The 24,210-nt window shown below is 38.9% G+C and overlaps 2 protein-coding genes across 2 annotated transcripts in view; one reads left to right on the top strand and one right to left on the bottom strand.

Annotated features, from left to right (window-relative positions):
- The window catches only part of LOC145989259 (multicopper oxidase 3-like), a 28,693-nt gene extending 14,321 nt beyond the window's left edge, over nucleotides 1-14,372 (bottom strand). Inside the window, exons 1-4 of the mRNA XM_083124584.1 lie at nucleotides 14,185-14,372; nucleotides 4,279-4,435; nucleotides 3,259-3,379; nucleotides 935-1,145 (exon numbers count right to left, since the gene is read on the bottom strand). Coding sequence (XP_082980710.1) covers nucleotides 935-1,145; nucleotides 3,259-3,379; nucleotides 4,279-4,435; nucleotides 14,185-14,284 — 589 coding nt within the window. The 5' untranslated portion in view covers nucleotides 14,285-14,372. The remainder of the gene's footprint in view (nucleotides 1-934; nucleotides 1,146-3,258; nucleotides 3,380-4,278; nucleotides 4,436-14,184) is intronic.
- Nucleotides 14,373-17,827: 3,455 nt separating this feature from the next.
- LOC145988604 (beta-glucuronidase-like) overlaps nucleotides 17,828-24,210 on the top strand; it is a 31,128-nt gene continuing 24,745 nt past the window's right edge. The window contains exons 1-2 of the mRNA XM_083123597.1: nucleotides 17,828-17,987; nucleotides 23,915-24,117. Of these exons, the coding sequence (XP_082979723.1) occupies nucleotides 23,926-24,117 (192 nt within the window). The 5' untranslated portion in view covers nucleotides 17,828-17,987; nucleotides 23,915-23,925. The remainder of the gene's footprint in view (nucleotides 17,988-23,914; nucleotides 24,118-24,210) is intronic.

The following is a 24,210-nucleotide window of genomic DNA, read 5'->3' as shown; positions in this document are numbered from 1 at the left end:
GCCAACCCAAGCATAATGGTGCTAAATCTCGCACAAGTTTAAAAAGTCATTTGTAAGTTGGAGATATAAATAAAACAACAGGGCCGCTTTTCGTTGTGGTTGAATTTTCTCAAACTTTTCACATAACGTGGAACCCATGTCGTTGGTTGAACCATTCAAATTTATATTTGTTTTTGTTATAAATTAATATTTATAATATGAAAATCCCAGAACAATTTAGTAGTATGTAGCATAATTTCGGAGTTTAAACGACGCCATGGATGTCCAGAAGGGGCAAGGGGAGGAGGCACTTCCTGAAAAATGAATGTTAACCATTTTCACACATATAATTTCATTTCAGTCACATCAAATTGTTAATTATTGTAAGGGCGTTGCAGAAAAATGTTAACTTCAAATTGAATTAGTATATTTTGAGAAGGGAAATATACCTAGTTTACCCCAACCCCTGAAAAAATACTTTGCTTAATCCTCCCTGATGGAAAGAAATACTGCGGACGTCCATGAACAACACTTTTTCTAAACATGAGGTTTGCAACGCTGCTGTAAGCCTCTGCCCGTAGGTTTACACACCTAGGGTTTCGACGCGCTCTTCTCCCTATATTCCCTGTTCTTCTCCTTCCAGATACGGTGGGCGACGGTAGGCACTGCTCCTTCGCGGTCAGAAATTTGTAAGGCAACATTCAGACGGCTTACAACTTTCCCCAAGCAAAAGGAGGGAGTTCTCATGTGCCATCTGGTGTGAAGTGTTGCAGTCTAACAAACAGGATCTCGAAGACTGGTATCAGGCCGAGATGAACTTTGAAGTTTTTACGAATTTTGCCATATAATTACATACATTTTACTAGAATTAATAAAGTGTAAGCCCGGCTTACACGGCTTACATGGACGCTCCGCGCCTGCTAGATACGAATTATGAAGGATGTTGTAGAAGTACCTGAATGTGAGTGCCAGAAGTATGTGCCCGCACTGTCAGCTAAGAACTTGTATCTGAATACGGTATCTGCGATGATCGGGCACTGGGTGACCATGGGCACGCCATCCATGTACTGGGTGTCTCTCTGTAGGAGACCATGCCAGTGGATGGTCGTTGCTTCCCCAATCATTGCATTCTCCACATCAATCACCAGCCGGTCTCCTTTGCACACCTGCAATGTTAATAGTAACACAATATCTAAATAATGACACACATTAACCAAGCATTGTCATTATCTCGATTATAGGGTTTTCAGAGGTTTGCGTCTAAAGAACTTATAAAGAAGAAAATTATACATAGAAGTGTAAGTGAAAAATGCAGGCTCAATCAAGACTTGAACTTGAATCTGGGTCTCTGGCATACTGTGCCATTCCTATAGAGACAGACCTGGTTTCATCTTATTTCTTGCTTCTAATCTCTTACCCGTGTAGAAATTCTCAGGTAATGATAGTGCAATAATTGCTTTTGATGTTGGTGCCAAGTACTTCCTACGTGCACTATAGTTCCTAGTAAGGAACAAAAATGTATAATCCAGAAAAAAAAATAATACACTGCTTTATTAGAAAAGTTGGATGTATAATACAGGAAAGTGTAAAATCCAGAAATGTAAAATTATGTTTACATTGTATGACAATCTCTCCATTAGTTGTGACCATCAATGCAACTGCACATGTGCTAACTGAAGGAGTTCAGTGGCAAAATAGGAATGACAGCTATATGTCGAAGCAAGTTCTGTGAAAATTGTCTCTGTTCCACTTTGAAAGGGTTTATTTCGAGTTCTAACAGTCATCACAAAAACAAAAGTGAGTGATAATAAATGCACACAACCGAAATTCTGACCTGAAACCCACAACATAATTTCATGCATGTTTCTACCTATCTAATGCTTTTGTCACGAGCCGGAACTTAAGTGCTAAATCAGCAAACATCAGCCAATTTCCCAGTGACAAGAGGTCCCTGGGACAGTCAGAAGTTAGTGGGCGGGAGAGTCAGAAGTAGCCTTAGCGTGTGCACCATAGAGTGGGTCCACATGGAAGTTTTGGGCTGTGCCAACTGCAAGCTAACACCACTGAAACAACAGCTACAGTTCTTCTATTCAGTTTTAATTACCTTCTGATCAAGCTCAGGCATGACCATCCCCCTCGTTATGTGAATTCTAAATAAATATTGGTAACGGACAAGAGCATTAATTACCCGAAAATTTCATTCTTCTTATATTCCAGAATTTCCAAATAGAAGCATGCCACTAACCTGACCTCCCTGCGTTCCAAATTTGAATTCATTCCTTTCTCTCGTTCTTAATATTGTGTTCCTCCATTTCTTTTCTCTTTCTCGTTCTTCAGCTGTTTCTCCAATGTTTTCTTTCTTTCTCTGTTTCCCCATCTCTTTTTCTCTTTTCTTCTTTCTCCTGTTTTTCTTTCTTTCCTTTTCTCTTGTGTCCTCTTTCTCTACCTCCTTCATTTTCTGTTTCTCTATTTCTGTTTCCTATCTCTTTTTCTCTCTCTTTATTCCTCACTTTCTCTACCACTTTCTCTCAATCTATTTCTGCCTCATTCCTTTACTTCATTCACTCTCTTTCATTAGCTTTCTTTGTGTGATTTTTGCTATTTGGGTAAGCAAACAACTGGACTATAATTATTTCAAGAGAGGCTAAAGTCCCCAATTGGCAACGTCTATGAACTGTATAAACTAATGTCAACAGCCACAAGTTACTTAAAATGGTATCATTTTGCCACTTACCAAACTTTTTTTGTCTGTTGGGGAGGAAAATAGACTAATTGGCTGTAAAGATATCTGCCTCTCCATTACTCTCTCTCTCTATCTCTCAGGCTCCCCACTAAATTTGGCAAAACAATTTTCCAGATTTCCTAGGCAATTCTAGAATAAATTTCCAGATCATTCTGTGGTGCTCTAAGATGTTACCACTAACAACAAGTTTTTAAGTGTTAAAAATATACTATACAAATATTTTTATGTAGAATACCTCTCATCAAAAACCTGGGTCAAGGAAAGAAATGAATTATTTTCATTCCTAGATGCTGGCAACACTCAATCTTTATCTGATTTCAGATTTATGGATGTATTTACAAGACTCCCTGACTTTCCCATGGCTTTTTCACTCATGAATTGATTTTCCAGATGTTTCTAGATTTTTCAGGCAGTGGGAACACTTCTCCTTTCATTATTATAGACTGCATAAATATAGTCTCTTTCAACTGATTGCAATATATCTTAAACATTAACAATTACACCTTACATTCGAAATCTAAACATCACACACATGCCTGTATATCTGGGCCTGGCATCTGCCTGTTTACAGCCTTCACGCTTCTCTCGTACCCATCTGCACCAATGCACTGGCGTCGAAAGCAGTCTGTCATATTCCTAGGGCAGTCTCCACAAGCACTGAAAGTACATAACAGTATAAATGTTAATAAGTAGCTCTGTGGCATTGCCACAAAGAAAACTGTATTACCGACTTCTGAAAGTTACTTTTTGAAAAATAGTTACTCATAGTTCCAGTTACTTTAAACAATAACTAAGTTACTTTTTCCAGGTATTTCATATTTAAAAAGTTATAACTCATAGAATGTGTGAATGTACAAACTGCAAGTGGGCTGTTCTATCTTTAGTAATGACCATCTCAAAATTATTACTAATTTCCATGAAATTATAATAAACCTCAGATGTTTAAATATGAAAATTTAGAGGTAAGAAATTTCAAATTAAGCCTTGATATTTGAAAATATCACAAAACCTTTGGTGGTAATAAATTTTTATACATAACATTTTATTTATATTTTTTGTAGTAAACATTAACATTGTTCTTACTGTTGAAACATACTGAAAGGTAATTTTGTTGCTCATTACATGAAGAAACTCAACTAAGTGAGTTACAGTTACTGATTTAAAAAAATAACTACTTACAGTCACCATTACCCAAAGAAAATAACTGTTACTTGTATCTGATGTACATTGGAAATTATCAGTGAAGAATGTTCCTAATGTGAATTCAAAGTTCACACAAGCGAAATTCTGACCTGAAACCCACAACATAATTTCATGCATGTTTCTACCTATCTAATTCTTTTGTCACGACGGAAAGATCTGGAAAGATTGAGTATAGTACATTTTTAAAACTACCCCTATGCAATGCACCATGACTTGAAGGCAGGTAGGAGATCTTGAGGTAGAGCCACACTACACACATTCTCAATCTTGGCCATAGTGGAGGCTGAGAAAATCTTTATTATATGTACATTGAACTCAGCATACATTTAACTTATGACTGCAAAGAAACTTACTCATTCATAGTCATGTAGAACTCGATATGGAACTTGAAGTAGCAGGTCCTTGGAGACACTCGCCTGGAGCATGGCCGTAGACAGCTCCGTGAGCTGAAGGTTCCATACACATTCTCCTCCGCTCTGTCTACCACTGACCACTTCCCTGTAAATGAATCTGCACAAAAGATAAAAGTGAGATAGTATCCATGAATGGAATACACTTAAAAACCTGATACTGAATCCTGAATGGTGCTGGATAGGCTGCATAATTTCAAGCAAATTTTGTGCAAAATATTTTTAGTATGGGCCACTGTATTCAAACGGATGCCAAAAATTGATTTTGGATTTCTCCAATTCTTAAATAACTTGTTAATTTTATTCTGAATTGGAAAAGAGAAAATGTATATAACATTAGTTCTTTTCTCTTTTCTATCATAATGCTTGCCTATATGTACATATTTACAACATGCATAAATATTTATAATAAGTTATGCGTGTGTTTCAAAATTACAAAATTGTGAATGTGGAAAAGTAGTTTTGGTAATCTGTTCAAATATGGTGGCCCATACCAAAAATTTGATTGAAATTATGAGACCTATCTAACAAGATGCCACTTGACTACTTGACTCTCTGTTCTATTTTTTCTTTCTTTCTTTGAGGAATGCACTTGGATAAAGTGAAAAAATGAATTTTCAAAACACCACCATTTGATTTATTATGTACGTTTTAATGTGCCAACACTTGAAAAAGTGATAAACAAACAAAACACTGTTGAGATCAACTTAGTTGATCAAAAGATTGCTCATTTATTCCAATTGCATTACATACACTTAAGAATAACCATGGAAATTCCATATTGAAAAAAAAAACAAGAACTAATATGAACATTTATTCCAACTACTAGCTGCTTTAAAGTTGAGTTGGTTAGAGTTCTATAGGTTTATATTACGATAAATCTGACTTCAGTAGTATGCATTAGAATTTAGAAGAAATTCAGTTCAAGTGTGCTGTTTTTCCAATGAATTTCTACATCATAGGAAATGTGGTGTCAAGAATTGAACTACTTGTGCTTGGAGTCAATAAATGAATTTATAACATATTGATTCTACAATATATATATATATTGTGCCTCTACTCCATGTGACGCCGATCTTTCTTCCTTCTACCTTGAAAATGCGACTCAGATCGCGAAATATAGAATTATTTCTCTTCGTGTGGTAAGTGTTTACTGTCCCCTTCATCATTTGTATTTATCCGCCCTTCTGGCACCTTTTCTGATACTGTTTATATGTTTTTATATTATTTTTTCTGTATATATGTATATATATACACACACAATTGAATACAATTCACCGATTGATTTATTCGAAAAAATACTACGTTTGATGTACGAGTATACACACACAATTTACTCTGACACGACTTCTTTCACGTCTGATAACTTTTTTAGATAGTTGGTAACCCTGACTCCCACGGTGTTCCACTAAGGGCGTTAAACACAATTGCTGTGCGTGTTGCATAGAGCTGACAGCTAAGGGGCTGTTGGCCACTATACCCCGAAGATGTTCACTTCGCTGTGCGAACACTGATGCAAGCGACAATACTTTTTACATTCGGCACCAGAGTGCAGCATATACAAGGCATATAGGGGGACTCGAAAAGGTCTGTGCTACATAGTTGCAAACTTTAGCGACAATTCGCTAAACCTGGCGGATTTTAAGGGGGCGAGGGACAATTTCCACTAGGTCCTTCTTGTATTACTTCAAATATAGCGTGATTTTTGGGGGAAATTGTTGAAAATAAATTGAACTGTTATTCTCACTTTGTCAATTGAATATGAAGTTACAAGGGAGAGGAGTAAATCTGCATGCAGTGCAAAAACATTATTGTGAACACTCGTATGTGAACCGCACGCGATGCCACTGGTTACCAGCGGCGTATACTCTGGGTCACCTAGGTAATCGGAGATGACCCGACTATAATTTTTTTAAAAAAATGTTTTTATTTCTTCGCAATATTCTTCCGAACCAATCTTTGATTCGCATATTTCTTTACTTCCAGCGCACGAATGTTTTTCAAACGTTTGCCGCTGAATGTCCGAGAGGCTTTCAGCCACTTTCTCCAGCTGGTGGAATCTGGTGATGTCAGGGTGAGATTCCACCGGCTCCCTTTAAATCCCTTGACGGGAGGGAGTGGAAGGAAGGAAACACTTCTTCTCAGGCGTGGTTATTCCGTGGCAAGGGTAAGCTCCTTCTGGAGAGAGTCCATCGGTCGCACTCTCCACCCCAGAGCCTTTGCCGTTCCCTCGGCTGGCACCCTCTTCTGCCATTCTTCCCCGATGGCCTTTGTATCCTATGAGCTGTGTTATTTACGACAGGGAAATTTCTCAGGAAACAGAATTCTGGGTTCGCAAATTACGTACTGAAAAGGAAAGTAGAGAAAATACATCTGAAAGTGCGCGAGAAACAGGGAAATGTGAACAACATTTGCGAACCAATTCTATGTTAATTCTCATTCTACATTTGCTTCTGTCTTCCTGATATCTGCTATTTCAACAGATACTGTCATAGGAAAAAAAAAGCTTTAATATTGAAGATGACGGTAATTAAATAAATTAAAATTTTAACTAGAAATTCAAGAAATTACACCGACCTCTGTGGCGTAGTGGTTGCCACAGCTCCCTACGATGTCAGAGCTCCAGGGTTCGAATACCGGGCTGGGCATGGGTGCTCTTTGTAAATGTCCCTTCATCAATTTCATATCATCACTCGTAGTGATTAGCCAAAAGTGGCAGAAAAGCGACGTGAAATAACAATTTAATAAATCGATTAATGAAGTAATTAAACTATTTATATGCTTACTTTTATTCATTTTTGTATTTTAAAATGCGTGATTACTTTCTTTGTAGCCTTCAAAACCAGTGAGAGTATTTCTTTCACAGAAATGAATAATTTTTAAAAGGGAAAGCTATCAGAAATAAATTATATATATACGTACACATATATTAGGTAATTTAAGTTGCTTCTCCCCTCTCTCTAGATTAATAATGATCATAATGATAAAAGATGTTTGAATGTAAAATATATAAACAAAAAACGCAATGATTCCAACTTATAGAACCTCGTGCATCACAGGGAATATGAAGTCTGTGTCAAGCAGTAAGGAACCACAATAGAAGATTGGCGCAGGGAATTGAATGCGTGTTGTAGCGATTCGAGAATTTAATATTTGTTTAGCTGTTAGTGGTTTAGTATTCGTGCTAGTGCTGTGTTTAAAGTTAAAGGCAATGGATATAATATAATATTTTCGTGTGATTATATTTGGAACGGGACCTTTTCCGGAGAAATTGCAAATAGTTAATGTAGGTAGGCCAGTAGAATCTCTTGTACCACAGGTCTTGAACTCAAACTTCCGTGTATAAAAACAAAAATCAGGAATGCACGAGTAACTGGGTACTGGGGTAACTTGAATTTTACACTTCAATTAATATTGAGGGTTTTTATTTCACTACCGAATTCCTTTCATATTCTTTGTTACAGGTTTTTTCTTATAGAGTTATTATATTATCTTGTTTTATTGTTTGAAATTCTAAACTTAGATTAACTGCAAGTGCAATCGACAGTGGTCGCAACAATAAGGTAACATTTTTCACACATACATTCGTAAATCCTGTATGAATGTTGAGGCAAATTTGCAGGGAGACTTCAGGAGTGGGTGGATGAATCAAGTGTCTGAGATTACCCACTAGTTAAAACCAGCATACGCCACTGCTGGTTACAGTTGAGATTCCGATTGAAACCAATACATTCTGATAGAAATATTAGGCATCCGATGGAATCCGATTCATTCCAATTGAAACCAATTAAAACCAATTCAATCCAATTGAAATTTCAATTGGAACCAATAGAAAATTCCAGCTGGGGAGAACATATGTTTTCCAATTTGTAAATAACAGTCTGTTACAAAGTTAGAGACTTGGTCATAGATTTAAATAGTTTTGGAATGCCAATTCAAAAATTCTTTACCAAAAAAAAAAAAAAACCCTTCCCTGGAAACTATATTTAAAATAAAGGAAAATATCCAACAAGTTTAGGCCAATTTCCTATTTAATATTTTCTAGCTACATCTTCTGGGGCACAAAGGTGGATTCAGAAATTGTTGACAGAGGGGGAACCTGAATGTTCTTCTCATTTGTGAGAATGGTTGATCTGTTTATTTCCACCTCATAAATGGAATTTGCAATGAAAAAAATTAATGAATGTAACTTGTCACATCAAAGTGAAATCTCCCTTATAAAACTAGAAGTATATGTGATGAGTCCTGTCAATCTATCATCTCTCATCTGAGACAATTATTCTATGCCCCATAACAATGCCCACAATTTTCATAAGAAACTACTGACAGTTTCATTTGTTAGTGTACGTTTTAATTTATTTGCAAATTAATTTTTCCATCAGGGCTGTATATTCTAGGTCTAGGCTATCTACCAAGCCTGAGGCTCAGATACCAAAATACAGAAGGAAAATCGATCAGAAAATGTGCACAAAATTGTTCATTCCAATAAGAAGATGGCGCTTCAGGAGTTGGAAACCTTATGTTTTAGGAGTTGGTAACCTTGCAACTTTCTTTGATGAATTCGCTAGCCATGGCAATGTATGGAAGGTACTTGGGTTTCTCACAAATCCTGATCAGTGTTGCGAATCCAGCATGGAATTTTGGAGCCAAACTACTGTATTACAGGAATGAGGAAAAGGGTGGCATATGACAGGGAAATTCCCTTCTGGCCAAAGAACATCACTATATCTTATTTAGAATGAGTTGGGTTGAGTTTGAGTTTTTTTTTTTCACTTTTGCACAGATAGGCTAATCAGGACTGGGCCTACAGTTTAAAGTGGGATTCGAACCACTATGTGCCTCCACTGTGTTCCTTGATTATAAAGTGATAACATTACCACTACACCATCGGAGAGGCCTATCTTATTTAGAAATACAGTTTCCTCAAGAATCGATGATCAAAATTAAAATATTAGGTGCACAATATCAGTTTTCTGCCTCGAAGTTCCTACACTGTGGGTCAACCACCTTTCCCTCCTCCATTGGAAATTTGTGACTCTTACATTATTGTAAACCTTACTATGTAAAAGTGTAACTTGGGACCTAACTTTGTAGAGGGAGGCAGAATCAAACTTGGGCTTAACTTTGGAGGGGATCAGAATCAAAAAGTTTTCAAGCCCATACAAATAGCATCCAGGACTATTTTGATAAAAATAACTGTTACATTTGCAAAATCATAAAAATTACTTGTTACTTCACTCCTCAGCTTTCAGGAGGTAAATAAAAATGTCATTAACTTGAAATGTTCATGAACTTTTTTCTTTTTTTTAAGTAAGTAAGTAAGTGGTGGTGATAGGAGTTGGACCAGTGCTGTTCAGGTTCATAAAGGGAGAAATTAAAATCTGATTTCTCACACCTGAAAAATGAAACATTTGTTACAATCATGCAGTCATAACTTTCTCCTGGTTAAATGTAGATTGAGAAAACCTTCACCATTGCATTTTTCGTGAAATTTTAGCCTGATTTGATATATCACATCACCCCTTTGCCATTTAAAAATTTTGAGTTGAATTCAATATGACGGCCAACAATGTGGGGGATGTCCGCTTGGAACACACCAATATGGTTGTCCCTAGGCCTAACCTGTTTCTATCATGACAATTTGTACCCAGCCTAACTCCTGTATATTTTACAGGGTGTGTTAATGTTAAGAGACTTTTGACGCTTCCTTCTTGGCGATCTCCGTGTCACAATTATCCCCGTAATTCAATATGTCCCAGGTATGAATTCTGGATAAAGCACTTCCATCATCCTCATCGTCGCGATTTACCAAATACTTAAAAAAAGTGACCTAAAACAATCAAAGGGAAAAGAAAGAGCATTCGATTCTTGTCTTCACTGCTTGTGTCATCAAGAATTTTGGGCGATCATTTTCAGTATTCAAGGTAATCACACATACCATGCGGATATACATGAATTATATTTATAGATAACTAGCTGATTGCCAGGCGTTGCTTGGGTATTTATTTATCCCAATCTTCTATTAGAGAGGAAAATAAAGAATTCCAACTTAAGTGTAAACTGTAAGATCAACTTGAAGTTGAACAGCATTGGGAGTGTTACTATTCATCTTAGCGACCCCAAAAACTACGGATTCCACACTAATATTGGCCGTTTTCGATTATTTTTACATGTCACCCCCTTCCCACCCCCAACCCTAAGGGTGCCAGATGGAGTTGACCGGTATTGGGAGTGTCACTATTCATCTCAGCAACTCCGAAAAGTATGGATTCCACACTAATATCGGTCGTTTTACATGTCACCCCTTCTCAACTCCACCCCTAGGGGTGCCAGAGGTGTCTTGGAGTTGAACAGCATTGGTAGTGTAACTGTTCATCTTAGCGACCCCGAAAAATATGGATTCCACATTAATATAGGAAATGGTCTAAATATGGGCCTGTCTTTTTATTTTGTCATTTTCGGAGGAAAAAAATAACACACCTGCCTGTAAAATGCATATCTATGAAATATGTACTTAAATGTAATAGCATGCTAAAGTATAGAAGGTCTCCATTTTTTTAAAAAAAAAATCCAAAAAATGGTAAAATGATGTATTTCAAAATTGTGGTCTAAATATGGGCTACTAGTGGCAATATCACAAAAAGCAAATAAAATTTTAAAACACAGTCATTTATCGCTAAAACATTATAAAATTCATATTTATGAATAATCTGTTGTTTTGAAAATCACGCGGAATGGGAATAATCGAAATTAAGAAAAAAAATCCAAATATTTGTTGAAAATGTGATCTCAACATTAGACCTCATGTCATAGCCCATATTTAGACCATCACGTTATTTTTCTTCTTCAATTTATTTTCGCTCTCTGTGGTACATAGTTCACAAACAAATCATGACATTATAAAAGCCCACACTTTATCCTGCAAAAAGTTATCGGAAGTCGCAATTCTATAACAGCGTCCAAGGCCGAAACTAACCACCACTTAATGTTGCGAATTGGCGCCGCAACCTTTGTCTTTGACAGATAACCGGTTCCAATAGCCTCTGTCAGGCTGCAGAGGGAGCGCTGATAATTCCAAAACCCATATTTAAACCTTCGCCCATATTTAGACCTTCTCCTCTATCAGTCATTTTCGATTATTTTTATATGTTACCCCCTTCTCACCCCCACTCCTAGGGTTGCCAGGGGTGTCTTGGAGTTGAATGGCATTGGGAGCGTCACCTTAGCGACCCCGAAAACTATGGATTCCACACTAATAGAGGAAAGTGACCAAATGACACCCCCGTTTTGTTTTTCATCCCTGGTGTCATTATGGGACATTATTTCTATTAGAAATTTAATTTAATGGGTTCCTTGATATGTTTGCTAACGTTTTGAGTAACTCAATCCACCTTAAAGCGCATTAGGTTATGTTTTGCCAGTAAGCATTTCTGTAAAAAGGGACGAAAAGTAACAACGGAGAAAAAGTGGCCAAAGTCGGACCCCCACTTTAGCAAGTTCCAAAAATTTTAAAAGACGCAAAGAAATGTAAATATATGATATGTAGTAAATGAATTGCATTTATTGAGCTTGCATAAAGAATATAGATGTACAAATGTAATATAATATAGACTACCAATATCCTAACTGCGTCAATCGTCCTTTCCATTTGTTGGACATCCCACCTTCTCCCACCTGCATTGCCTTTTCCCTTGAACATCTGAAACAATATGTAAAAGGACTTTACTAACGAGTAACGACCATTTGCTTCAATTACAATTGTAATGTTAGGCATTCATTGAGGGGTCCTGCTTAGGGCATTTTACTCGTGGAGTCTTATTGTTTATACAATAAAACCACACGTATCTTCAAACAAACCATTGCCATAATTTCAAAGTACAATACTTACTAGTGTCTAATTTGTAACAAGATTGCCACTTACATCTCTCTTAATTAGCAAAATTCCCACTGTTGTGCACCGATGTACAAACTTTCATTCACACAAAAACAAGTCATGGCGGACTACAGCACCTGATACTTGCACGTTACTGCTGAGACCTTCCCTACACAATCTTTTCGTTATTCTTGACGTGTTTCGCCCATTGACACCGCTTGGCAGCACCTACTTACGGAAACAGGAAGGGGGTCCGGCTTAGGGAGTGGGGTCCAGGTTTGGTTATTTTCCTCTATCGTTCGCTTTACATGTCACCCCTTTCCCACCCCACCCCCCATCCCTAGGATTGCCAGAGGTGTCTTGGAGTTGAAAGGCATTGGCAATGTCACTATTCATCTTAGCGACCCCGAAAAATATGGATTCTACACTAATATCGGTCGTTTTCGATTATTTTTACATGTCACTCCCTTCCCACCCCCACCCCTAGGGGTATTTTGGAGTTGAACGGCATTGGGAGTGTCACTATTCATCTCAGCGACCCCGAAAACTATGGATCCCACACTAATATCGGTCATTTTCGATTAGTTTTACATGTCACCCCTTCCCACCCCCACCCCTAGGGGTGCCAGGGGTGTGTTACACCCACAGTATTTATTTCCATATTGCAAGTAATATGTGTATAAATTTTGGTTGAAATCGCTCCATGCGTTCGATAGTTATGGCGGAACAAACAAACACACACACACACACATCCATTTTTATATATTAGTTCATAGAAACTCGAAAGTCTAATCATTAGTGGCAATTTTGAAGCAGAACTGCGTGGCGCATGTAGATTCGGGATAAAACGCTTTTTCGATTGTTCGTAACGTCGAAATGAGGCAGCCTAAAGGTGAAAAAGTGGGGGGGGGCTTCAGTCTTCTACCGTGGAGATGAATGGCTCAGTTATTACAACTTATTACACAAAATGTTTAATCCTGCTAAAGAAGTAAAAATTAATTACCACTACATACTATAAAATTGATATTTGTGGGATTTCTAGAGGAAATTACGAATATCTTACAATAGGATCTGGAGTTCACTCAGCCTCAAGTAAATGGATACCTGAGGGGGAGGGGGTAAAGACTGCCAGAGCTTAGTGCTCATCACATGACCTCCAAAAATGGACCGAGTTCAACAATGTGTGGGGCCCCACATTCACATCCCCCTATACGCCTAACTGATACTCTTTTACAGTTGGGGTAAAATTACAGTAATTACTCTTGAAGCATAGGGATATTTTATAAATTATACAAACAGGCACAAACAGAATGTGAATTTCCTTCATCCCACCTTGTTTGCTTCATTAATAAACAATTAATTTACACTTTAAAATTTATCTGATTTTGATTCATTGATTTGCTATATTTTACTTCTCTTTTTGTGCCAGTTTTGGCTAATTTGCGAAGATGGGGATGAGATATGACATGATGAATTTGATGAATGGGCACTCGCAAGCATCCAGGCCGGGATTCGAACCCGGGACCACTGGCGTCGTAGCGCGATGAGCTAACCACTATTTTTTTTCAAAAGGAAATGCCCCCTACACGGAGGTATCCCCCACCATTCACTCTTTTTCTCACTTCTACACTTTTCATTTCTTACATTTTTCTTTGTCTCTTATCAACTGGACGAACACAAATACCCATGCCTTACCCGGGACTCGAACCCAGAACCCCTGGCGTTGTAGCGCGCTCTGCTAACCACTTCGCCACGGAGGTCGACCTCCCCCCACTTCGCCACGGGGGGCGGCTAAAATTCATCTGAAATATGTGTAACTACTGTTATTTTTTTTTTTGTTATGGGGGAAACATCATTCACGACAGGAATGAAAAATTGGCAGGAATACTTGGGTCAATTAGGGGGGAGGGTGATCCGTCGCATCGTCTTTAATTCGACCTCTACCCTTGTAAATAACCCAAAATAGAAATACTTACCAGTCACAGATGCAACCTGGCCAGTGACCGATTGAAGCAACCACAAATTAAGGAGAAGGAGAAGCAAATGTTGTCCTAAAACTTTCATAGTTCCTTCCATGTTGAAAGCGAGTGGTGTTCAACACAATTCCACTATGTAGAAATATAATATCGTATCGCAACTTGTAAATCTTGCATAAACAAAACATATTTCCTCCTCAGCTTAGCTGCTTATATACAGTAGTTGTATCTCCATGAGGCGGCCGTCGAACGCCCCTGTTTGTGCAAGTGCGCACGCCAACAACAGCCAGCGAGTTTGGATAATAAAAATCCCTTTATTAGACACAAAAAAGCAAACAATCTGTGCACGAGCTAGCTTTTGTGTCACTTGAGTAAACGGAAGGACACTTGTGTTTGTGTTGGAAGGATTCTCATGTTGGTTCTACGACTTTTTCAGAGCCAATCTGCATGTTTTCCTCTTTCGGGTCATTGTCAATGTCGTTGGCGCTTTGTCTCCTACGCGGGGTTACTGGTTACGGTAAATGCCGAACAGCTGTTGGAACAGGAAATCGGAGGAAATCGAAGCAATTATTTCGTTGCTACGTGGGATTTATCTGACGACCATCTTCCTTGGAAGTATGGGGCAGCCAAGAGGATAAATTTTGGGGATGAATCCCCTCCCAGAGTCCAAAAGAAAAGTAAGTGTTACTATCCCTGAAAGAGTTTCCAAAAAGAGTATTTTAAAAAAAAATATCTCGGTATCAGTGGCGTGGCCTGAATTTTTTTCTGGTGGGGTCGCAGCATTCGGTTAAAAAAAATGTATGTTGGAAAATTATTAAGATAAAAATAGTCGTAATTTGGCGATGGCAAACGGGACCTTTGTCGCTCCCCCCCCCCCCCCGCAATTTTCAGGTTTATTAGAATTTACAAGTTAAATGTACGTTTGTTAACCTCATGGAACCTTAGTAGAAAAGCAATAAAAAGTAAGTTTTATGATTTCGCAAATTTAACATTCACCGACATCCGTGACGAAGTAAATTTTCACAGAGCGCTACGAAGCCGGGGGTCCTGGTTCGTATCCCGGCCTGGGCAATGGTATTCATCAATTTCATCATATCGTCCTCATCGCCGCGATTAGCCAAAAGTGGAAGAAAAGCGACGCTAATTAACAAAAATAAAATAAAGAAATCATGGCTAATATTTATTGGCTTAGGTACATTTTTCAAACATGGTAGCAAAAAAGAATAAGGGCGAGAATCTAAACCCGATTTACAGAAGGCTGTCTCGTTCTCCCCTCGATTTTTATAATCTCGTTTTTGGCACTATTCCTACGAGATCACTCAAACGAGATTTTTTTTTTAATATCACCCAGTTGCAAAAGCAAATCAAATTTGATTGTAATCTACCAGCCAATTTGATGTTTTTTCGCAAAATAATTGATAACGTGAAAATGGGAGAATTATGAAAACAAGAACAAAAAAAAAAAAAGGGAAAGAAATTTCAGTTCATTGAATAGAACACTTTCTGATTAAGACTTTTAGGAGTCACAAATGGTAAATTGGCCGCTAATTGCAATGCTGCGGTGAAAGCTCAACTTGGATTTAGGGGGGCTTCTGGTTTTGATTAATTTGCTCCATTTTACTTCGCCATTTGTGCCAATTTTAGCTAATTTGAGAAGATGGGGATGAGTGTGATGATATGTTGAAATTGATGAATGGAGACACTCATATACATCCATGTCCAACCCGGGACCCTTGGCGTCGTAGCGCGATGTGCTAACCACTCCGCCACGGGAGTCAGCAGGGAGCTTCTGATGTCGTGCTGAGTAACATTTCTATATATCTCTGCAAAAAATTAACTTCGATTACTTTTTGCTATTTTCTTTTCTAATTTTGCTTGACTATGGATATAGTGTTCAGTGGAAACTAAAAAACTAACCTCCATGATTTCTTTCCCAAGTTCTGCATTTGAATAAATAGGTGCGGACAGTTTAACAACTTTATTTTAAGTGTCCTGCAGACGAGATAGGGGGCGGGGCTTCAAACGGTTGGTTCCGTACCATTGTCATTTAGAAACTTTTGTTGTAATCATTGTTCAATTGGTAATATTTAGAAGACATGATTTCTTTCATGTGATGGTGAAAGTTTTCATAAAGTAAAGAGCAACGTCTTCATATTCAGCATATAGAATTTCCTATTTGTTCTGTGCGCCCAAAGATTAACAATAAATATGAAATATTATTGGCACTATAATCGAAGAAGTCGTTCATTATTCAAGTATTTCCTATTTATTTGCTCTTACTTTTTATTTTAAAATAAGGGCAAAACGATACCATTAACGTGACATTTATCGGCTGGCTTATCCAAGGCATTAGCTATACGAGTAAGACCACAGACTAGAAATGAACACAGTAAGAATAAGCGAGTATGCTTCACTTAAAAATACTAAATGTTCAAGTTCCCTTTGTATTTTAGATTTCTTTTCTGCACGGTCGAAGTTTTTAAATTATTCATCCTGAATTTAAAGCACGATTATTCCTAACAAGGAATTACAAACTAGCATTCCCCTCTCCCCCAAACATGCTTTAGTTTGAAGCGGTCGGATTCCTGCAACGATTGCATCAGTCTTACTTGTAATTATTAGTCCATTTTTAACAATTAATTCAAATTACTGTGACTGTTTAAAAATTACAAGGGTTGGATAAAAAGTAATGGCAACACTGGTATAATTGCTACTTGACTGTATTGGCAGAGGAGCACGTGTTACATTCCTTTAATGTAATCGCCCCCCCATCTCTACGACCTTCTGCCACACGTATGGAAGGCGTCGTACACCGTCAGCGCGTCCATCTCTGTCGATGTCCCGCAGTGACCGCCCTATAGCACGTATGATGGCTTCGCGCGTGTCGTAGTGCTTCCCGCCCAGTGGTTCCTTCATTTTGGCAAAAAGGTCGTAATCACACGGTCTCATACCGGTGAATACGGCGGATGTTCCAGTACCTCCCACTACCAGTTATGCAGGAGCGCCGTCACAGTGTTCGCAGTGTGACACTTTGCATTGTCAAGCAGGATGATGGGACACCGTGCCAGAACGTGCCGTCGATTCCTTCTTAATGCGAGACGAAGGTGGTGTTGCAAGAAGGTGCAGTAGTAGGCTGCGTTGACCGTCTGCCTAAGAGACGTTGTTCTTCTTGCCTAAACATATTGTTAGGGCGCTTCCACTCTCGTCCTCTGCTTCAGAGCACTGCTGTTTTTGACTAATTAACATACAATCGCACCCCACTCACTATACTTCCTCGTCTGACATTCCTTTATCAACCACGAAACGGTTGTGGCGCTGTGACTCGCCCCTTTCACGGGACAGCAGTGTTGCCATTACTTTTTATCCAACCCTTGTACATATGTGAAATACAATTTAAGGGAGAGGCAATGTCCCCCTTGCGGACGCCAAATACGCCATCCATCGATAATAAAATCATTGAATATTTTCTCTGAATTTGCAGAAAAAGAGTAAACAGAGTTGTCTTTTTCTTTCCTGAAAAACGTCACTAGAGATAAGGGAAAGATGACGAGCATAAATACAGTACAAAACCGTTGGTAGCCCTGAACCTGACCCCATCTGATATGCGAGTCAAGTCCGTCGACCAGTTAACAACAGAACAATGCTGACCATAAAACAGCTCAATCTAGTCAGGAGACCCTCTCGAGAAATATCTTATCTGGCAACCAAAACAGATACAAGCAATGGACTTCATTTTGAGTCCATTCGAGTGTTTACTAGTGAAACAGGACCCGAACTATTCTAGAAGGAAGGATTAACAGCAGGTGGGTGATTGTACGTTCCAGATTTATCTGGCGAACAATGCTTGTGTTTCTTTGTTTAAGTATATTTACACAGTAAATACGCCATTCTGCGTACTATCGTAATGGAATCTATGCTCCGAGTTGGTGAGAAAAAATATTTAGTGGTTCTGCAAAAAATAACAATTTGCTTTCCACTCTGGTTTCATATTTTACCACAATCCGAATCCGATGATTCGAAAGAAATTAGTGAATTCTTCTACTTCACTAGAAATTTTTCAAATACCACACAGATTTTTACAAGTACTGTAAAAAGTAATATCTTGGCTATAAAGTCCAAATCAGAAATACCCGCTCTTGCAATGCACAAATGAAACACAAATTTAATACAGATAAAGTTAAATTTAAAATTACATACAAACATGCCTTATTTTTTTGGAAAGAAACTTCAAGCCGGAAGGAAACTCGGGTCAAAATCACTCATTGTTTACAAATATGCCTATGCAGCATACAGTCCCCTCCAAATAAAATGGGGGTGCATTTACATAAACACATTCACAGAAATAACACCCGGAATTCTCCCTCTTTGCTAGACGAAACAAACCCCTTTAGCAGCTCGTGTTTGATTCATTGATTGAGTAAGCCTAATCGGGACTGGACCTACAGTTTAAAGTGGGATCCGAATCACTATGTGCCTCCATTGGGTATCGAACCCGGGACCCCTTGATTACAAGGCGACAACGCTACGGGAGAATTCGCACCGAAGAGACACGCGACATGCGACAAGTGACACGAGAGTTTCACACCGAAGAGACAAGATGCACGCGACACGCGGCAAGCGACACTGGTTTCTTGCTCAGTTTGCATGATGGTACCGATATAATTGCATTAATCAGTTTATTAGTCACTCGAAAAAAAGTAACAAGAGGCATTGTTACATGTAAATTGCGTTGTAAAATTTGTGCAAGTTATTGAAACTTGGGAGAGGCATGTTGTGCATGAGAAAACTGAGAAATAAAATAATATGCACTGACCTCAAACTGTATACGCTAGACTTCTCAGCCTGAATAAAGTGAATATCTAAACACTAGAGAAATGGTTCTCAGCCTTCGTGAAATCATGTCACGGTATTTGGCCGAAGAATTTTCCTCGTAAATCTTTACAGTATTTAAGATTTTATGCATGAATTAACATATTAAATACTGATAAATAAATTCTAGCATAATCATAAAGAGTAATAATAATTTGATTACGTGTGTATTGTAATGGAATTAATGGATTGTTTTGTTGACAAATATAAAAATATGAAAGACAAAGTGGTAACGTCGTCTCCTTGTAATTAAGTGATCCCGGGTTCGAAACCGGTGGAGGCACCGGGCAGATCCAGTTCTGATTAGTCTGTTTGTGCATAAAATGGACTTAAAAACGAAAACTCACAACTCAAATATGATATTAGGATTATGATAGTTGTCAACCACTTTCAGTAGAACCCTTCGCTGCTCAGTATAGTTGATACTAACAGTTGGGCTGAAAAGTTCGTAGGCTGACTCATAGATGGCGTTACTAGAATTAAATCCATGTGATTTTTACTTAGTACTAACCTTCAAAAGATACGTGCATAAATTTCACAGCTGCCGGATAATTAGTTCGTGAGATATAGCATTGTGAGTGAAGCAGCTTTTGTTATTGTGAAAAAATGGATAAAAAAGAATTTCGTGTGTTAATAAAGCATTGCTTTTTGGCGAAAAAAAATACTGTTGAAGTCAAGGCTTGGCTTGATAAACATTATTCGGACTCTGCACCAGGAAAATCAACCGTTGAGAAGTGGTTTGCTAAATTTAAACGAGGCGAAATGAGCATCGAAGACGATGCACGCAGTGGACGCCCCAAAGAGGCTGTTACCGACGAAAACATCAAAAAAGTCCACAAAATAATTTTAAATGATCGTAAAGTGAAGTTGATCGAGATAGCTGAGACTTTAAAAATGTCGTGTTTAAAAAAGGAACGTGTTGGACATATTGTGCATGAATATTTGAACATGCGAAAGCTGTGTGCAAAATGGGTGCCGCGCGTGCTCACAATCGATCAAAAGCATCAACGTTTTGATGATTCGGAGCAATGTTTAGCGATATTCAACCGTATTAAAATTGCTTCCCCATCCACCATATTCTCCACATCTGGCCCCCAGTGACTTTTTCCTGTTTGCAGACCTTAAAAGAATGCTCGCTGGAAAGAAATTTAGCACTGATGAAGAGGTAATCGCCGAAACTGAGGCCTATTTTGAGGCTAAAGAGAAATCGTACTATAAAAATGGCATCGAAAAATTGTATGACCGCTATAATCGTTGTATCGCCCTCGAAGGCAACTATATTGAATAATAAAATCGAATTTTGTCAAAAAAATATTTTTTACTATGTTAGCCTACGAACTTTTCAGCCCAACTGTTAGGGCACGGTATCGGGTCACGGCCCGGCGGTTGAGAAACAATGCACTAGAGTACTTTACCATATTGACTAATATATTTTGGACTAAAGTGCCTCCATATGCTGGCTTTTTCAAATAAAAGCAGTCAGGTAAATAGCCAAAACACGGCATCTTTACACAATGTTGAAGGCAAATTACAACCGATAACTGCATCAAAAATTTGATAAAGCGAAAAGAACGTTGTGTTTAAATCTTAAAACATTGTTCATATGGATACTTTATTATATCAGCAAATTAGAGGTTCAAATATAATCCCGGCTGGGCTATCTTCCACAGTCTAAATATAGCTCGTTGCAATGAAGCATTCACTGCGCATTGGCAAAGAACAAACTGAAGCGACACGCTGCACTGATTGAGAAAACGGCACAGTCCGAGAAACACGTAAGCGACACGCGACACGAGCATCTTGCCGTGTCTCTTCGGTTCGAAAGGTTGCATTGATTACTGAGTGTTGGCTTCTAAGCGACACGTGTCTCGTGTCTCTTCGGTGTGAATTCTCCCTAACACTGCACCATCGGGGAGGCAGCTCGTGTAAGATAGGTAAAGTTTTCTGTGCATACAGCACCGTGCCATGAACCCCCAGGACCAATTGATTTGAGGCTGGTAAATATTCCGACCTGAGATCACCCACACAGGGAATCGAACCCGGATTTTCCGCTTGGCAGTCAGACGCCCTACGGACTGGACCACCGCGGCTCGTGTAGAGGTGGGGGGGGGGGGAATTTTTCTCAAAGGCGCTCGGGCGAGAGGTCGGAAGGATACAACAGAGCCATTAAACGCGACAATCTTCAGATGTCATTATCAACACCGTTCTCATCCGCAGGTCTTGCAGATCCAATGGAAGATCATGGACGAAGTGAATAGAATAAAAATCGAGATGAGAACAAACAGGCCTCTGTAAGTCGAGACGAGACCGAGACTTTGTGTCCGAGACGTTGCACAGTGATCCAGAATGCCAAAAAAAAGTCGGCATAAATAGAAAATTTTACTTTTCGGTAAGGAGATGAAACCTGAATAACTCGATTATTTGCTTGTTTTTCGGTCCGCAAAATGGCCGTTTATGAAAATAGAATTTTCGTACTATATTCTGTACTTGTTTTTGAGACTTCTTGTAGAAATATTCTTTTTCGCCGGATACTTGCTAGGTAGACTCGTAACGTCCCACTACTGCACAAAAAAAATATCCCACATTTGATCTTTAAAAAATAAAGCTTTCGACGAAACTTCCCGCGACAAATTCTAAAACAAAGGATAATTTAAAGAATTGTGAAACCGGCGCGGGAAAATGTTTTGCTACTTTTGACACATTTATCTTATTTATGAACGTACGAGGTGTGGCAATAAAGCTTCCGAACTCATGTTGTAACTCTTTTATTGAATAAATCAGACAATCGAAATGTTGTACCCTTCAATTTAGGCTGAAATGGCAAGCGCACCGTCCCGGCCTCTCCCGTTGCTATCGTGTGCCGTCGAAATCGTCCGAATCTACATGTCCCCTTGCAGTACGGTTGTCACTTTTCCCGCCAGGTGTCAGCCCGAACGTAACTCACCGCGCTCTGGGGTGCAGGCGCAGAAGCCAGACGCCAAGCACACATTACAATGATTTCCACCTATTTACTACTCATATTAAAAATGTGGCATATGGTTTCTTCTTTTACAATTTTTCTATATTCAGTGTTATCGATTAAATGTCCAAGAATCAATGAATTTTACATTGTGTATTCAGTAACAGTTGTCTCCGCAAAGCGGAAGTTGCAATATGGCTACCAAGCGCAGGGTTACAGGTAGTTTAAGCATGCATCTGTTGTGCCTTACATCTCTCCCATCCGACTTCACGTCTGCCGCCAATTCGGACAACGGAGGTAGGATGAGTCCCTGGATGGAACGGTGCTCTAGGTGACACCAGTTGCCGATTCAGACACAGCCGTAATCCCCTCCTCGATCCCTACTCTGCTTCACACAGATCTTCCATTGTTAGAAGCACTGTTGCAGGTCATTTTCTGATATGCTGTTCAAGAGTTGCGTCGCTTTGGCTTTCACCTCATCCACAGACTCGAACCGGGTTCCTTTTAGTGCAGATTTGACTTTTGGGAAGAGAAAAAAGTCACACGGGGCTAGGTTCGGCGAGTACGGTTGTAATTCCAACACTGGAATGTTGTGTTTTACCAAAAACTTCTTCACAGATAGCGCATTGTGAATTGGCACATTATCCTGATGAAGAATGCATGAGCCATTCTTCCACATGTCTGGTCTCCTTCTCACCCGTTCACGAAGGGTCCCTAAGATTCTTATAATGTAACCGATTGACAGTCTGGCCTTCAGGCACCTAATCAATGACCAATTTTAGTGACCTTCTCGATACTGACTTGAGTTTTCGAAGAGCAAGGGTGGCCTGATTGTGCATCTTCCCCGACACATTCTCTATCCTCTTTAAACTTCTTAAACTACTCAAAAACTAGTGTGCGAAGTATAAACACTGATCCCCATAAATTTATTTCAACTAATTGTTAGTTTCCGTGGCAGATTTCCCAAGTTTTGTGACATTAACACGTTGTTCCACTTTTGAAATTAACATAATTCTGACGGAGCTCAGACGCACGGTCCGCTTCTAACAAATGCTACAGCCAGACTGACACTGCTCCACGCATGTGCGTAAATGTTTGTGCGCAGGCAGAGGATAGTCCACAGGTCAGGTATCCTACCCAGCTCTTGTTATCGACGTAACCTGAAATAAATAAGAAAATCAATCCGGAAACTTTATTGCCACACCTTCTATGCTCCGCTGTTAATGGGTCATCTGGAAGACTTATACCAAACGTGAACATGCATGTGTGCTCGGTGAAATGGGAAGTCCCCAATTTCTGATTCTTATCCTATGTATTGTCTAAATACACTCTTACACCCTCCTAAATGCAAACTTACACAATGTGACTGAATTTTTGTTGTGTGAGTAATGAGGCTGTTTATTGTTAATTTTGTTTGGTGGCGGTGGCAGGGGCTCGTTGTATCCTCAAAGAATTTCTTTCCTCATTTGGCTGTTCAAACATTATTTTCACCGAAGATAAGGGTTACTGATGTACATTGATAATAAAAATGTGTTTAGTAAACCTTTAAGATTATGCAGCAAGCCATAAGTTTGCAAAAATTACATTCTCCTGAACCTGAGAATTAATATATTAAAGTGCAATGGCAGGGTAGCTCGAACAGGCTAAATATCGTATGTTTATGCACTTATAACAAACAATTCTTAACATGAATAAAAAAAAACTATAAAAATATTGTCACATTTACACTTCTAGTTTGTGTAATAATTGACTCTACATTCCTCAAGCTTTCACAGTAGAAAAGGTTGTAACATTTCTTCAAGCCTTCATGGACTCCCTTGAAGGGAATGGCAGCCTCCTGGGGTGTGCAGACCACAGGTTAAGAAATACTGGTCCTAATGTATTAATTTCACTGTCCGGCAGCACCCAGAGTGATGGAGCTTTTAGTCCAGCTGTTGACCCTGGTTGTTTCGGCATCCCTGGCCTCTGGAGGGATCCTCTTCCCACGGGAGTCAGAGAGCAGAGAGGTGAAATCCCTGGATGGAGTCTGGGACTTCAGGCGGGCATCCATGGACGATCAGGAAGCTGGCTTCAGGGAAGAATGGTACTTGAAGGACTTGAAGCTGGTGCGTAAAATTAATATATGAATTGTTAAATTTAAAAGAACAAATCCCACCAGTCAGCTGTATATCACAGCTATATGTATGCTAGACTAGAAA

The sequence above is a fragment of the Lepisma saccharinum genome, chromosome 6 (assembly GCF_977018435.1).
Source record: "Lepisma saccharinum chromosome 6, izLepSacc3.1, whole genome shotgun sequence".
Taxonomy (NCBI): Eukaryota; Metazoa; Arthropoda; class Insecta; order Zygentoma; family Lepismatidae; genus Lepisma; species Lepisma saccharinum.
Note: the sequence above shows the minus strand (reverse complement) of the source record. Positions and strands in the feature narration are given on the sequence as shown.